The 15622-nt window shown below is 44.8% G+C and overlaps 1 protein-coding gene across 4 annotated transcripts in view; it reads right to left on the bottom strand.

Moving 5' to 3' along the window:
* The window catches only part of bcar1 (BCAR1 scaffold protein, Cas family member), a 95460-nt gene that overhangs the window by 45381 nt on the left and 34457 nt on the right, over positions 1-15622 (bottom strand). The window contains exon 1 of one of the 4 annotated variants that reach the window (XM_074631581.1): positions 6234-6643. The exons of 2 other annotated variants lie outside the window; for them this stretch is intronic. In XM_074631581.1, coding sequence (XP_074487682.1) covers positions 6234-6245 — 12 coding nt within the window. In that variant the 5' untranslated portion in view covers positions 6246-6643. Of the gene's footprint in view, positions 1-6233; positions 6644-15622 lie in introns of those variants that run through there. One more of the 4 variants, XM_074631584.1, reaches the window with a different exon arrangement.

Here is a 15622-nt window from a genome sequence, read left to right as displayed (position 1 = left end):
ACACATGCACTGCAAACCTGAATTTATGTAGACATTACCCGGAGGAGCTGTATGTGAAAATGCAAATATCCGAATCACTCAGATTCATCATCATCATCATTCAATGCACAACAAGCGTGTTTGGACGTGGTGATGGTGTTTCTATCATGCAGCTGGTGCAAAGCCGGAAGAAAACAAACATCCGAGGGTGAAGAAGAACGGTCATTTACACAAAGACACCAACGAAAATATCTTAACTGGAGAGACAACAAGATTCGGAAACTTCTGTCGGTAAGGGCCGACACTGAAATCATCAGACAAAATGAAGTGAAGTCCCAAATCAGTCTGCTCCTTAAATTAATGCTTAAAGGTACGGTGTGTAGGATTTGGCGGCATCTAGTGGTATGGTTGCTGATTGCAACCAATTGAATACCCCGCCGCTCTTTCCTCCCTTACCAAGACTGTGATAACATGACATGCAGAGTGCAAAACCGTGGTAACGCCATTCGCCTCACTCAGAGGCCATCCATACCATAATAACACTACTTAAGGGAGCAACGGAAGTCAGACGGTGGCTGGCGGTACCACGGTTTTGCACTCTGCGGCTCACGTTACCGCAGTTTCACAAGAGCGTTGGAGAACTACGATGGCGGTGGCCTTCAGGTAACGGAAAAAAACGAAAGTCTCTCTCTGGAGCCAGTGTTTGGTTTGTCCATTCTGGGTTACTGTAGAAACATGGAGGAGCAACATGAAAGACTCCGTGAAGAGGACCCGCTCCCTATGTAGATATGAAGGGCTCATTCTAAACTAATGAAAACACAACCATTCTTAGTTTCTGGTGATTATACACTAATGAAAACATAGTTATGAATATTATATTCCATTTCAGCTAATAGATCCCCCATAATGCCACACACTGGCCCTTTGGCCAATCACTTAAGGTATACTTATGCTTAGCCTTTTCCCAATGCTTGAAAAATAAGGGAAAATTGAGCCTTAAAATGTAACAATTCATGCAACCTTGAGTATATTAATTTGCGCCTGCAGAGATTCAGAGATGAAGGTAGTTTTGTGGTATTTGTAAGTATTTTTTGTCACCTACATGCACATCACTCCAGACCCAGCCTTTTCAACCCAGTCCCACACAGTCCTATACCCTGCTGGATATGCACATTTGTGTCATCATAAAAGAAAACTTGATATTTCCATCCCAAGCTGTTGGTTTTTCTGGTAAATTCGGTCAGTATTCTATAGGCCTCTACTGTACTGTACGGTGATCGAGAGATCACGAAATGCAGTTGATAGGACCTGTGGGCTTGGATTATTTTGTTACACATCCATTTTCAATGAGACTTTTGACTGTAGGAACACCCAGTTGAACAAGAGAAGAATAGGCATTCTAGCCAGGAAGCTTTCTTTCTATGACCCGACAGTGCGAATAACTGAGCCACTGTGTTGTCTCTAGATAATCCAGAATCCATCTCTAGATAAATCCATATTTGGTTTTCATGCTAATTGTAAAGAAAACACAATGAAACACTCTGAGAAAACAACCTGATCTATTAATCTGGGGCGGAAGTCAACCAGTCTGTTCGCGTTCTGGGAGATGACTACTTGACCACTAAGAATGTTGATGTGCATGGGAACAGCCTCTGTAATGGGCAGTCCATGACCAGTGTGGTATGAGTCAGTCCAGAAACAGGACAAAGCCTTGTCTTTCACCATTGGTCCAAATCTCAATGTGTCTCAAAGACACTGCAGCATTCATGTCCGAAGTGACTGTGGTCACATATCTGGCAGATTTCACAAGACTCAAGAGACTTGATGTGGCAGTACAATTGCCATTTTTCCACACATCATTGGTTTGGAGTGGTAATTGGAAATAAGGAGCGTTGGGTGTCCTGGTGGCCTGGAGGCTTAAGATGCTGATCGTGTAATCCCAACATCCCTTATTCAAATCTGGTCGGGACCGTTGTAGCATATTTTAACTTTTCTTTCTGACTTCCCATCACCTCTGTCTACCGTATGCTGGCTAATAGAGGGGAAAAAAGCTAGAATATTTAATTTAAGGTATACATTAGGAACTGTTTCATGACCATCTTAGTTGTTTTTGCATAGTGTTTTGTAAGCCAAACAGGCAGAGCACCATGCGGTTCAAGACACTTACGATCAATCAATGGATTAATCAATGTAAATTAACTATTTTCTTGTTTTGGCCATGTCCTCACTAATGGACATGAACATTTTCTCTCTATTTAAACATCTTAGATGTTCAAAACCAGCATAGTAGTGGATAACAGTAGCTCACATTTCAGTCTGGACAGGAAACACAGAGCTTTTAGAATTGTGTACATCTGACTGTCAACCTTTTGATACGGTTCTAAGGATTGGACATATTCCATGTACCACATTTTCTTCTACATCATGTGGATGGCGACGAGTTGGAGGTGTTGACTCGGCCCCCAAATTCTCCAGATCTCAATCCAATGGAGCATCTGTGGGATGTGCTGGACAAACAAGTCCGATCCACGGAGGCCCCACCTCGCAACTTACAGGACTTAAAGGATCTGCTACTGATGGCTTGGTGCCAGATACCACAGCAGACCTTCAGAGGTCTAGTGGAGTCCATGCCTCGACGGGTCAGGGCTGTTTTGGCAGCAAAAGGGGGACCTACTCAATATTAGGCAGGTGGTCATAATGTTATGGCTGATCGGTGTATATATGCACCCTGGTGTCCTCCTTCTGAACGCAGGTATTCATCTAACCCGACACAGACCATCAAGCACAGATATATTTATGTTGTTCAGTGTGATCACTGAGGCCCAAAACTGTCCGTCTCCGGCATCTCCAAAGCCTTTCCAGGTGCTCTGTGCAGTGTCTCAGAACCCCGTGGTATGTGGGTCAAAGGTGACGCTGTCTACTGAGTCACATCTGCTGGCATGTATGAGTCACATAGGACTACTATGTTTCTGTACTGGGACAAACTGTCAGGTAAAGTCAGGATCTGGGTTTTCAGGTGTCTAAATGAGAGGATATATACAGTAGAGCAGAACTTTACTGACTGACTGACTGACTGACTTGTGTTCTGATTGGCCGATTCACTGCTCCATTGACTGACTGACTTTATGGAGGACACCTGTGTGTGCTTTAACTCAGGGGGTCAGTGAAGATCACTGTGTTTGGTGGATCTGTATGTGTGTGGTTTGGTAGCTGGGGGGTGGGCAGCTAATCACTGGAGCCACAACAATATGGGGTGTGTGTGTGTGTGTGTGCGTCTCATGCAGGAGACAGAATGGAATTCCTGCTGTAAGACAAGCCTCCATGACTCAGTCAGTGAGTCAGGAGAAATACATGGGCAAAGAAATATGTACTGACACAATGAGGACCACTCCAATACTGAGACTGAGTCGTTCATATCTTTATATTCATATTACTATATATGACAAAGACCAGTATGCATAATGTCTGAATAGAGAACTAGGGGGGAAAAGGACAGCTGGGTATATGCTGTTTGTGATGTGGTTGGAACATACATGCTGCATACAGAAAAACTGTTTGTCCCACTGATTAAAAAATATCTTCTACCTCTGTGCCACAGAGCTCCACTGTTGTCCGAAAACTATGAAAACACATCAGTGAGTCACACCGTTGCACTGGGTGACATGTTCCTTCATTACATACACCGTATGTCCTGCTGCCAGAAATACTCATTAGAGCGACAAATATAGATAAATCCACCGCTGAAAAAATAGTGCCCCAAAAATGCACTATTTCCTTTTGTTTGAAAGATGTTTCATTAAAACTACAGGGAGCAGCTGTTTTAGGAAATGATTGAGCCCTATTTTTTGTCAATGAAACTATATATTTATTAAATATCTACATAGCTAACCACTGCACGTGGTGTAGTGGTTAGCACCGCCGCCTCGCGGCAAGAGGGTCGCAAACCCGGCTTGGGGCCCTTCTGTGTGGAGTTTGCGTGTTCTCTCCATGTTAGCGTGGGTTTTCTCCGGGTGCTCAGGTTTCCTCCCACAGTCCAAAGACATGCAGGTTAGGGTCATTGTTGTGAATGTGAGCGTGAGTGGTTGTCTGTCTCTATGTGTCAGCCCTGTGATAGTCTGGCGACCTGTCCAGGGTGTACCCCGCTGTACTCCGACTGTAGGCTACCGCAGGCAAACCACTGGGTTCAGGTGCTGATCCTGAGATGAACACATCTACTTGTTGCCACGTAACACGCCTTTTCTTTAAAAGATTAATACAAATAACAAATGGCAAAACATACATCTCATCGGTTTACATTTAAAGGGACTCTGTGTAAGAATCAGAAATTGCTTGTTAACAGCAACACATGTGGCCGTTAAGTCAACGAAAGTCAGCGTCCTGTTGCTCGCGCTTGTGCTCGCTCTACATAGACATGAACGAGCTTCGGTCAAAACAGTGAGGCGACACACGTCAGCTAAAACCACAATATCACTCTATATTTCAGCTGCTTGGCAGTAATGTTAGCTGACCAGACGAAGGTCTCTCCATGAATTGATGCTGATACTGTGTTTCCTGCTTCAGCCTCCCGGTTGGAGGGAACAGGGGAGACGCCAGAGTCTTGGTCGGAGACGATAACGTTACTCACTCCGGTGCCCCGTCACTTCAGGAAACAAGATACTGGAAACACGCAAGCACGCATGGTACACCGACCCGCATTGATTTATACGTGTAAGAAGTTACAAACGGTCCCTTTAAGCCACTTATTTTCCTAATTTCTAAATAGTGAAATCACATCTGAATAAAGGGAGAATAAGCCGACACAACATGGCAGCGTTGTACAGTCAGAGGGGGAAGCTTTGACATGGCTGCCTCTGAGTTCCACAACAGTGGAGTCTTATTTTATATTAATTACACACTAATTACTTGCGTGTAATTACTCAGCGATCTGCTCCACAGTATTTCACTGTCTGCCACATTCCTGACTGTGTAGTTACCCCAAACACACACACACACACATGCAGTGGTATGACATGAGCAGTGAGCCAACACTGACGCAGAAGCCTTTCAAACAATAGCAGAAAGGCTTCAGGACTGTTGCTGCCAGTTTCTTTTCCTCTCTCTATCCCTCCTTCTCTCCTCCTTCCAACTACTTTTCTCTCCCTCCTCACCAACCCATTATTCTCTTCCTCCTCCAGTCAACCAGTCCATTCTCTCCGTTTTGACTAAAATCAATGTCATATTCAATACTTGCACATATCATCTTGTCCTTCCTCCCTTTCTTTCTTTCTTTCTGCTCTCTGCTCTTGTTTTACCGAAGCATTTTTCTCTTCCAGCCGACTGATCGCCTGCCTCTCTGTCCTCTGGCTATAAAACCTTAATTTCTCTCCACTTTCCTCTGAGTCAGCAGAAAAAAACAGACCACAGCTCTCCTCTCTCTCCTCTCTTTCTTTCTTTCTTTCTTTCTTTCTGCCATAAACCGGACGACGGCCCTCTGCTGTGTTCCCGTCCTGCATAGCGGTGCATTCAGAGAAGGAAGTTTATAAGAAAACATGTATCTTTAAGATTCAGCAAGGAAAGCTCTCAAGGGATTGAGACTAAATTCTTCTTTTAGTATTCAGATATGCAACGTAAAAAATGCTCCAGATTTGTTTCATTTTCACAACTTAGTTTTGATGTTTTACTTATTTCTTACAGCTTCCATTTGTATTATAATCAGTATAAAAAGTATTCAACCTAAAAACTCAACAGATAACAGATAACTCTAGGAAAAACAGGAGGGATTTTTGATCAACTTTGTCCTTTTTGTCTCTGCACATTCCTTTACAGGACAGTGACGTGTCCTCGACCTGTGTGCACTGACTTTAAACCTTCAACACAAACACACACACACACACACACACACACACACACACACACACACACTCCCCGCTGAGAGCCAACAAAAGGTAGGAATCCGCAGAGAAAATGTTAACTCCAGTTTCCCTCTCCTCCCCCTTCACATTTCCCTTTTCTTCATACTGAAGTCTCCCCCCCCCACCTCCGTCCGTCCGTGCACAGCTGGGGCATAGCAGGTCCTGCTAAAACACTCACACACACACACACACACACACACACACACACACACACACACACACACACACACACAGACTGAACCACAGGGGATGAAGGAGTAGACAAACAACGAAAAGACACAGGGTTTTTCAAAAAAAGCCAAAGAGGCAGTGATTTAGTATGCACACACTGATATCTCCTCACACACACACACACACACTCACCAGATAGTTCATTTTGTCCCTGCTGCAGTGAGGCGGCTGGCTGTGGTAACTCCTGGGCAGGGCTGTAGCTCAGCCCCTGTGAGACAATTTGCCAACTCGATCCTTTGCTTTGAGAGTAGATCCCAAAAGATCCCAAAAGTCCTCCAGGTCTCCTCCTCTCCACCCTCCTTCCTTCCTTTCCTCACTATGTCCTTTCTGTCCTCCCTCCTTTTTTCTCCTCTGTGTCTCTCCTTCTTGTCTTGTTCGGTCTTGTTTTCAGTAGATGAGCAGACCCCGACACATTCTGCTGCTGCTCCGTGATCTCACACAGTAAGAATGAGACTGCTGCTTGGCCCATTTACTTCTACCCCGCTCGCCCCTTCTTTCTCCCTTCATCTCTCTCTCTCTCTCTCTTGCCTGAGGAAAAGAGGGAGGAGTGTGTAACCCGACGCGTCACTTCCTGTCGAATCCTCATATTCCCTCTATCCAGTATGGCCATTGGCCCGAGGAGCTCTTCTCATGCAAATAAAGCTTTGCCCTCCCACTGTCCCTTCCCCCCTCTCTCCCTCTTTCTCTCTCTCTCTCCCCCTGGCTGTGAGAGACTGTCAGTGCTTTGGAATGCTGCTGAGACACACTCACAGCGTGCTGCACACAAGCACACGGCAACATGACCTCATCTAACTGTCTCTACTCTCAGATCGGTTGGTCCTTAAAGAGCTGCTCGCTAACCTGAAGCTGTTTCAGCACCACACACAATGCAATCACTGTGTGCCATGGCAACGCGTGTATTAAACCCATGTCATTAAGGTTCTGTAACATCCCATAGTTTCCTATTATTTAATATTAATATCCATCCATCCATCCATCTGCAACCGCTTATCCCGTTAGGGGTCGCGGGGGGGCTGGAGCCGATCCCAGCCGACATTGGGCGAAGGCAGGGTACACCATATTTCATTGTAAATTCATAGGGTAGTAAAATGTGACCAGTCTTTAAAGCTGCAGTAGGCAGTATATTTTTGGCATCATTGGGCAAAAAATTCCATAACCTTTCAGCATATTGTAATTCAAGTGTTCTGAGAGATAACTAGACTTCTGCACCTCCTCATGGCTGTTTTCAGGCTTTAGAAAATCTAGCCCCGTGACGGGAGACTTTGACCAATCACAGGTCATTTCATTGAGAGAGCGTTCCTATTGGCTGTGCTCCGGTCATGTGACCAGAACTTGGCGTTTCTTCAACAGATTTCACAATGGTGGCGGCATCAAAAACTTTCTCATTTTACAGCTAAACCGTGCACTACAAGATGATTCTGAAAACATTTGAGGAGAGAAATAGGCATTAACGTAACATAATATTGATTCATATTTGATCAGCGCTGCCTAGTTTGACTGTTTGGTTGGAGTTCGCGAGTGATTGACAGCCGACCTCAGATCAGCTCTGACTGCTTGTTTTCCTCCAGTCTGTGAAATCTTGCATATGCCGTTAGGAGCACCGGAGGACACAGCGGCACATGATTTTTTTCAGGTTAACTGTTTTGTGTACTTCTGTCACGATATAGCGACCGTTATATAAAAATAACTTTTTTTTAATCATATCTGCTCCAATCTCGCCTCCTGATGCTTTAATTAGTACACTTTCAATTAACGAATACTTATTAATTGAGATTGCAACTCAAGAGTCTTTTAGTCACAGAGCAAAATTGTGAAATTTGTTAGCATACTTTAATTCAACATATACTGTATGAGGAAAAAGATCCAAGTAATAACTAAATCTGAAATGAATTATGAATAAATGTTAGCTTGAGTTTAAAGGGAGCTGTTATTTCAAGGAAATTCTAGCTGCTTATAAATGCAACACAACTAATAAATCTGAGATGACTCTCAGAATCGATCTTGGTTTTTTCCTAAAATAAATACCAAATTACAAAGGAATGATTTCCGAGGAAAACATTAGGAAATATCAGCTATAATATTGTTAAACCCCGATACAGTACATCAGCCTGCTCAATATTATTGGACGATTTCAGCTGTCGGCAAAATGTGGCCTGCAACAAACTAGGAGAGGCTTGTTTTTAGCCTAGCCGAATGCCGGAAATGCCCTTTGCTATTGAAGCAGTTGTTGATGCAGCTCCTGGCAGCCGGTTAAGAGGAGTGAGGAGTCGGCAGACAGCGACAGATGAAACAGTCAGTAAAATATATGTTTTTTAAAAGTGTGAATCACCGCAACTACGAGAGGTCGTTGAGCATACAGTCATAAACGATTAGCCGTGGACAGACAGACACAGACACACACACACACACACACACACACACACACACACACACACACACACACGTCTGAACACATGATCTCCCCACAGGTTTACGCCTGGCGGAGATAAAAGGGGCTGAAGTGAGAACTGCTTCCAGCACAGCTACAGGATTCTAACGCTGATCAGCCTTTAGCCGTTCGGACGTCACTGTGCAGTACGCGTGATGGAGTAAGGTGGCTACATCGGAACACACCTGTCCAGTCGGAGCAGAGTATCTAAATTACGTGCTCAGCGCAACACAATCGCAATGTCAAGAAGCTGTTGTTGGACTGTTGTATCATGAGACAGGAGACTTAATGACACCCAGACAAGTGTCAATATCAGCACTTATCTCTGACCCCCAACCCCCCTCACACACACACACACACACACACACACACACACACACACACACACACACACACACACACACACACACACACACACACACACACACACACACACACACACACACACACACACACACACACACACACACACACACACACACACACAGCAGGTCCTGACCCTACTTTCTGTGGGGGTCATTCACAGGACAGTGTTTATTTCCTTGTTGGTCTTGTTGGGGGTAATTTCTGGCTTTATGACCCATCATCTGGCCCCTGAGCCATGTCAACACTAATATGGATTCATTTAAAAACATATTTTTTCTCTCTGGCCTTCGAGCCATACTGAGTCAGCGTTTTCCAACACCACCACTGAAAAAAAAGAGAGTTGACCTGTTTTCTGCGGTAGTGTTTCAGAGTGAATGGTGTACTTTTTGGAAATGACCTGGCAACCGACTGGAAAATTGCTCAAACCTACAAAAACTAGGCAAACAACACACGAAGACTGATTTCCACCTACAAGGTTTTTTTTTTGTCTTGATAGTCAGAAAGAATTATATACTGAATGACTGAGATACAAAAATAACACCCTTGCAGACGTTGATTAGAATAACCATAGCACTGCTCATTGTATCTTTAAAGCTGAAGTAGGCCAAATTGGAGCAAATATGATTAATAAAAGTTATTTTTATAAAACAGTCGCTATATCGTGACAGTAGTACATGAAACAGGTAACCTGTAAAAATCATGTTCCTCTGTGTCTCACAGCCAATAGGAACGCTCTCTCTCTCTGAAATGACCTGTGATTGGTCAAAGTCTCCCGTCACGGGTTCGATTTTCTAAAGCCTGAAAACAGAGCCATGAGGAGGTGCAGAAGTCTAGTTTTCTCTCAGAACACTTGAATTACAATATGCTGAAAGGTTATTATGGAATTTTTGCCCAATGATGCCAAAAATATACTGCCTACTGCTACTTTAATATTCAGACAAACAAAGTGGAAAAAAGTGAGCCAACAGGAGAAAAAGTGAAACACTGAAGTTACAGAGTCCATGTACATTTTGATTAAATCCAAAATGGCAAAAACAAGAAAACAACTTATATTTTTGGTTCATCCTCCCGGCCACCAGGAGCAAAGAGACAAAACTCCGGTGTTTTTTTTTTTTACAACAGTCGCTGCCACAGTTTTGGTCTGTATAGAAATAATTGTTTTACTTTTGTACAGCACTTTTTCAGGCGGACTTTTTACTGGTGTCCGGTAGTCGTTTTTAGTCCAAAATGGCGGAAGCACAGCTCTGTTGCTGGGCGCTGATGTTGCAATGGAACGAACAATCACTTTCACTTCTTCCAGGAGAGACAGTACTTTGTCGGGAGGAGGGCGGACGGCGACACCGGGAGATGGACTTTTAATAGTTTTTAGACAACAATGGAGCTCTAGAGCAAGGGGGAATAGGATGTATCAGGCTATGGATACACACACGTACACACACACGCACGCACGCGGTTTGGATCTACACATGAGATTTATGAAATAAAGCCTATTTTGCCTGTATGAAATGCAGGATGTCCAAATACGGCCATGCACCCTCTGGTCCTCCTTGCCCTCCACTCCTCTAATATTTGAAGAACAGTAGTTACATTGTGTCTGATGCTGCCAACTATCCAGCAGAGCATTCCACACACCTACACACACACTTCATCCTCCGTGACCTGGGCACTGCCCTCTCTGACCGCCACACTCGACAACAACAGCCTCTGTCACACTGACCTACGAAATGACAAGTGCATATCACACAGACACACACACACAGAACAGAAAGCAGTCATTGAGGATTAAGCGATGTAGGTCAATGTGAATCTGAATATGGTAATGGTCTCTGCTGGGGCAATGGCTTCATGAACACTCTGTTTCTGTGTCTTCACTCTCATATCAGGTAATGGACGTCCATACTGGGGTCCAAGTCCAAAGTGCTCATAAAACCATTGTATTCCCTCTGGTGTCTGGTGAAGTACAATTTAATTGTGTTCACAAGGTGCGTCTTTGCTTCTGGACCAAAACAAAGACGAAAAATTAACAACCAGGAAGCTATGATGTCATGGCTACGGTCTTTGTTCGGGTCAAGCAATGAAGAAGCAGGATCATAGTACTGTATAGAAGTGGACGTAGTCACCGTGATGTCACCCATTGGTTTGTGGACTACAGTTTTGAAGCCTCGGGTTCAGCATTTTGGCTGTCGCCATCTTGGTTGTTTGCAACCAGAAGTGACACGAGAGGGTGGAGCTAAGTATAACCAAACGCTGAATAAGACATTTTTAGGCGATCAAAATGTTGCAATTAACTTTCATGAACTGAAAACACACTGTGGAAGGGTTAAAGTTATAAGACAAAAACACGAACAACTCCCAGACCGGACAACGCCGTGGTAGCGACCTGTCAATCACAAGGTAGCCCCGCCCTAAAGCATCCCCTGCTTTATGGTCTATCTGACTCTAAATGGGATCATAATTTACTAAATGAACATCATGCTGTATTGAAGAAGACTTGAAAGTAGTGATTGAGACCACGACTGACGCTGAGCAAGCATTGCAAATAACAACTCTGCTATTTGTTTCAGACACTTTAAAACTCCACAACACAGACATATTTCTTTTTGCACCCGCCTCGTCAACGGTTGGCATCACACATGCTGTGCGTACACGTTATCGTCATATCCGAGGAAATGTTCTTCTCTGGCCGATGCAGATATTTCTATTCAAAGCGTGCATCTGCAGACACCGATGACGATGTCATTGTTCATCCCTACTTCCCTCCAGTGTAGATTAAAATCCCATTTTAAAGTAGAATCAGATGAAGGACAGTGTGTGTGGATGAGCATCTCCTCTCCTCTGTTCACTGTTCCATTCACATGGTTAATAACTTCATTAACCCGTCAGCTCTCTGCTCTGGTCCAGCGGCTGACACACACTAATTGATGAGCTTGGAGAGAGTGTGTGTGTGTGTGTGTGTGTGTGTGTGCGCACAGGGACTGTGTGTTCATCATTTAGGCTACTTATTATAACAGCAAGTGATCTCTCTCAGCCCCGAGCACGAAATACAAATGGCTGCTCTTGGGTGGAAACCCTGTATGTCCGATTTTTGTTGTGCTGTTCTATGAACTATTGACGTCTCCACAGGCTGATGACCATTTCCAACACACCTATGCTCATATAAGCCTTTGGTTCTCACCTAAAACACAATTCCCACCAAGGGAAATTAAACAAGGCTGCTCTTCTTGTCAAGCTGACATTTTGGAAGGAACAAGGTTTCCACCTGACAACCGTGACAACCGTGAAGTGCTTCTCATTCATCACACGCAGGCAGAGCTGGGATGACTGTGACATTTGGTGCTAATACCATTAGGACAGTTATTTTTAATTCACCACAAGTAGCAGTGACGGGACCAAAGGATCATTGTATTGATACAAACTGGCATAACACATACACATACACACACACCCACACCCGCACCCGCACACGCACGCACACGCACACGCACACGCACGCACGCACGCACGCACACACACAGAACGGAATGGGATTGTAAATATGAAATTAATTTCCTGTGATGCGTGTGTTGAGTCAGTGATTTTTAATACTGGAATTCAATTGTTGGGTTCCGTTTGGGAATCCAGCTAAAGCACCCAGGACACCGGACAGACAGTGTGTGTGTATGTGTGTGTGTGTGTAATCACGGCTGGGAGGGCAGCTGCTGCTACAGTTTGTGATCAGCAGCATCATTTGGATTTTCTCTCCATTGTTCTCTCCATTGTCTAAAAGCAGATGCATCTCAGAGCAGTGCTGATGTTAGAGCCCAACTGCTGTAAACCGTAAGAATCACTCTTTCCTGCAGTCGGAGAAAAAACAACAGATTTTGGACTTGTGTGGAAATAAAATTCCTTCCATATCCTACTGTAATACATCACCGTGGGACGAGGAAGTCACACACAGAACAAATTATCCCAAAGGGCTAAATGAGGATTCATCATAGGCCCTGTTCAGACCTGGTATTATTAACATGCGTCCTCAGTGAGCCGATCACAAGTGGACAGCTTTAAGTACAGGTGTGAACACACTCAATACGCATTGAGACCACATTCAGAGGTGGTCTGGGCCACATATGACCACATTCTTTTAGCAGTGTGTAGTGAATGTGTCCTGGGCTACATTAAGGACCACCTACTCATCTGATGTCCAGCTGGGATCCGCGGGATCACCATGCTCATCAGGTGAATAAACAGGCGAGTGCTCGTCTGCCTTGCAGCATAGAAACGGCCTCTGTGCTCTACTGTATTCTGTCGGTTAAACTGTATTTTATTAAAATACATCTTGTTTTATAGGCTACATATCTACAGACTATCTGACTAGGCACGCAAAGTGCATTATTATCATACTGTCGGAGATGTGTCTGTGTTTTTGTTCCGCTGCTTTGCGCGGATTGACACCCGACCGTCCGTCCAGGTGCTCTCTGGATCCTTCAGGTGTACTGGGCTCATTCAGTCTTGTGAAGGGCTCATTGCATGGGTGGAATATGGTCTCAAAAAAGTACAAAATGCAAGTCTGCCTCAAAAATAATCCAAGGCACACTGTAGTGTTTGAACAAAATTAAAATGCCTTTCTTTTACATGGCAAAAATTGTTTAAAATGACCAACGCGTTGCGATCAACGTAGGTCTTCATCAGGGTCGCTGATGTTCGAATAGTTCCAACTAGGGATGCACGGTTATCGGGTATCGGGTCCGATACTGTGCTCATGTACTCGTACTCGCAAAACGGCTCAGATACAACGGCACCAATACCACTTTACAGCAGCGCAACGTTAACCTCTCGTCACCATCTTACGGGTCCTCATGCTCCACCTCCCCGACGGTGCGGGCGAGACGGGCCGGTGGTGCGCCCGACCCCGCTGGGTCGGGATCCCACCTCAGCCGAAGCGCGCTGGCCCTGACTTTCATCGCGAGACAGGGTTTTGCTTGCACCCTCTGACTCGTGTGTGCGTTAGGCTCCTTGGTCCGTGTTTCATGACGGGTCGGGTGGGTTGCTGACAACGTCACAGACCCCTGGCGCCTTTTACGTGGGCCGCGGCACGACGCGGTTGGGGCGCACTGAGGACAGTTCGCCCTGGTCGACAGTCGCACCGGGAGCATGAGCCCCGTCACGGTGCGGCGAGGTCCAGACGGGGAGCGCTGTAAAGTTGCGGCCGCGAGCCACCTTCACCCAGAGCCTTTCCAAGCCGACCTAGAGCCGGTCGTGGCGCACCGCCTCGTATGCGGGACTCCCCAGCCTGCCGTGTGTCGCTCACACCCTCCAGCTGGCTGTTAACGAGGGTCTTTTGGCACAGAGAAGTACTCGTATCGGTACTCGGTATCAGTGAGTACTCAAATGTAAGTACTTGTACTCGGTCTGAAAAAAAAGTGGTATCGGTGCATCCCTAGTTTGAACCTTTGTATTTTTTTAGAACAAATATTCGTGACTTCATCCCTTTCAACTGCGAAATAAGAGTTCTTTGGTACTGAAGGCTTTTTAGAGTGAAGATGAGAATGTGTTCAGACAGACTTCCTGGTTGGAAAAGTCCAGAGTGAGGGCTCATCCACAAACACAACACACACACACACACACACACACACACACACACACACACACACACACACACACGTGCATGTACGGATGAACAGAGAGAGGGAGAGAGTGAAGGGGGGTTTGGCACAAACGGTCCCTCTGTGAGTGTGATGTCAGAGTTTGGCGAGTTCAGGGGTCAGGCACAAAAAATTATGGACTGGTTGATTGGACAGAATGCTCACACACAACTCTCTCAGCAGACAATAAGAAGACCCGCAGCAGAACTGAAATGAACTATAATAATAAAAAAAAAGCAAATAGCTAAATTCAGAATGGAACATGCAAGTGAAATCATAAAAGAAGTTTTTTTGCACAAAAGGGCTTCTGCAGACGCATCTCTCATGCCTCCATCCTGGAGGTCAAGTGTTTTTCGTTTCTATCAGCTGTAATCTCTTTCAATATGGGACTGCACAGCACAGTGTGAATGCATCCTATTCACTGCACAGTAACAGCCATTCAGAGCTGTCTGGGCCATTATCATAAAACTGTGGCATGAATGCCACCCTGTCAGTGCAACATAAAGAAGACAAAGCATACTGGACACCTATTGAAGAGAGATACACACTGAATCCACACAGTCTTTACAGTGGTGTTTCAGACAGTTAGTAGTCCTACTCCGATGGGATGCAGTTTGACTCATACAGCTTGTACTTGTGACTAAGGTATGTAACTGGAGCTAAACATTTCAAGGCAATGATTAGGGCAGGGTATCAAACCTCAATACTTTTTTTTGGTATACTGGTAGAAATTGTGTCTGTAGCAAATCAAAGTACCCAAAAGTTCCCCAAAAAAGTATGAATTTAATAAAATGTCAAAGCCTTGCCATCCCTAGTAGTGATTATGGTGAAAACATTCTCACAGACTGACACAGTGGAGAATCAGTCATGCCAGAGGCAACACTTTGTTCTACTGTGTCAGACAATCAGCTCTTTGACAGTGAAGCAAAATGACAGCCACTGTAGGGAACATCACACACACAGCCTGTGGGATGTGTTAAGCATGGACCTGTTCACCTTTCTGTGTCACACACCATTCTCTCTGTGTCCAGTAGTGAGCTGCCTCTCTTCCTACATTTAAATCAGCACATTAAAGTAAAGTACCCCCACTACTCGTACAAATATTG

Source organism: Sebastes fasciatus, chromosome 4 (genome assembly GCF_043250625.1).
Source record: "Sebastes fasciatus isolate fSebFas1 chromosome 4, fSebFas1.pri, whole genome shotgun sequence".
NCBI classification, from domain to species: domain Eukaryota; kingdom Metazoa; phylum Chordata; class Actinopteri; order Perciformes; family Sebastidae; genus Sebastes; species Sebastes fasciatus.
The sequence above is the reverse complement of the archived record's forward strand: the minus strand, read 5'-3'. Positions and strand labels throughout refer to the sequence as shown.